The following is a 1,965-nucleotide window of genomic DNA, read 5'->3' as shown; positions in this document are numbered from 1 at the left end:
ATAAATAAAAAAAAAACATGTCAGTAACATATGTATCTAATTTGACATGTTCTACATGAAACATGGACTAATAGGCACCGTAATCTTGTTTGCGATAGCAGAGCACTTTGGCGGTCAAAGAGGTTACTTTTCACCCCACCAGTCCACCGAGACACCACCCCACCAGACCCATTGAACGCCTTGGGCCGCATTACAAATATTTTTGAGCACATTTATGTGTAGATCAAAGTGCATTCTATTAAATTAAACTATTCATGGGTGCCTACTATGCCGTTTTTCTCTGTGTGTATCCTCTGTTTTTAAATTTGTAATTTTCAGGGAACCAGCTTGGCCTTGGAAAACTCGTAACCTTGTGCTCGTATTTTACACCAGACTATCAGTTTACTCTGCAACAACAGGCAATCAGAATTGTTGAATAAAGCACGCACACATACTGTAAAGCCAGGCCGAGGCTGCTGGCCGAAATACCCTTCAGAATGTCGAAGGCCAACCCCAATGACAACAACAACGAGCAGCCCCCAGCCGCCAAGAGGCAGCGATTGTCAGATGTTGCAAGTAAAGATGAAAGTACTTTGAATGAGATTTCGACTACTATGGACAGCAGTGAGGGTGAGGTCGGCGGGTCCTCGGGTGGTGGCGTCTCCGATCTTTGTGAGCTACTGCATAACATACTGGTGTGCGTTGTTTGCCGCGAGGTTCCACAACCACACGACTTCTTTCAGTGCAGCCATGGGCATATCATGTGTGAGGACTGCAAGACCGCCGTTCTGGCTTTTGCCATCTTCAATAAAACGAGTGCCTGCTGCCCCAGTTGTCGATCGCTCATTAGAAACTACGATCAGGAGCAGAATCTAGTGGTGCGCCAGACCCTCTGGGAGCTACCCATCAGCTGCCCCAGCTGCAATGACCAGTTCTCAGACAGGAAAGATCTCTCCAGACACTTGGAGTTCGTTTGTGAGGGGCGTGTGGTTTGCTGCAAGTACCACTGCCTGGGCTGTTCTTGGAAGGGCCCCTACAAGGACAGCGTCTCACATGATTCCGACTGTGGGTTTCCCCAGAAGCAGGGAAAGGAGATCCTAGATATTCTGCTGCATGTCGAGGACAGGGAGCTTGAGGCCCAAAAGCCCTTGTTGCAGCTCCATCGGGTGCTGAGTGCTAGCCGGGTGGAATTTTTCACCTTGAGAATGAAGGGGATACACCGCTCAGAGGGTTTACACCCACGGACCCTCGAGTCTGAGGTAAGGTTTTGGAGAACCAGAACTCGTCTGCAGCATACCTCTGATGATCTCTTATCCCGATCCCCACAGACGATTCGTGCCTTTGAGGAGGATTGGGTGCTGCGTCTACGTCTGAAAAGAGCTGGGGAAAAAATCACCGTCAGCGGCCAGCTATTGCTTTCGACTACCCCACGAGTGTCCCTTATGGTCGACCATTTGATCCAGATGCCGCAGAGTGTCTGCAGCGCCAAGCAGCTGCACGACATACGCCCGCGTATCTACCGCCATATTTTCGATTCAACCGGCAAGTGCGCAAACCGCCAGGAGCTTCCCTTGGCGGGACCTCAGGCCCTGTACCGGCTATTTGCCATGACCCGGATCCAGCTCCGTTTGTGGATGTTTTTGCATTATTGAGCTGACGCTAAAAACCTTTAAATTGTAGTTTAAACCTTTTGATTTGATTTGATTTTTAAATTCGTTGCTTTAGAGCTGAATTTTTAGGGTTTGGGCGCCTTTTGGATCTGCTCGTTCACAGCAAGACCTTCTTCAGCAGCAGCCTTGGCCTTATCATTGAAGTCGTGCAGAAGCAATCGAGTAAATTAGGCATACGTTTTTGTCTGGTCTGTTAAGGTCGGCTAGTGTCGGCTAGACTTACCTTAACGCTATCCTCGTTGAAAAAGTCCTTGATCTTTGCCAGCAGGTCGTTGAGCTAAGCCTCAACTGGCTTGGTGGGTTCCTCACGAGGCAC

The 1,965-nt window shown here is 49.1% G+C and overlaps 1 protein-coding gene across 1 annotated transcript; it reads left to right on the top strand.

Annotated features, from left to right (window-relative positions):
* The first annotated feature begins 386 nt into the window (after positions 1-386).
* LOC113566787 (cysteine and histidine-rich protein 1 homolog) lies at positions 387-1,631 on the top strand. Its single transcript, XM_026993881.1, has 2 exons — positions 387-1,238; positions 1,308-1,631. Exons 1-2 carry the CDS (start codon positions 477-479, stop codon positions 1,629-1,631), a joined length of 1,086 nt encoding a protein of 361 aa, XP_026849682.1. The 5' UTR covers positions 387-476.
* The last annotated feature ends 334 nt before the right edge of the window (positions 1,632-1,965 follow it).

Source organism: Drosophila persimilis, unplaced genomic scaffold (genome assembly GCF_003286085.1).
Source record: "Drosophila persimilis strain 14011-0111.01,24,50 unplaced genomic scaffold, DperRS2 tig00000973-arrow-arrow-pilon, whole genome shotgun sequence".
Classification (NCBI taxonomy): Eukaryota; Metazoa; Arthropoda; class Insecta; order Diptera; family Drosophilidae; genus Drosophila; species Drosophila persimilis.
This window is presented reverse-complemented; position numbering and strand designations above follow the sequence as displayed.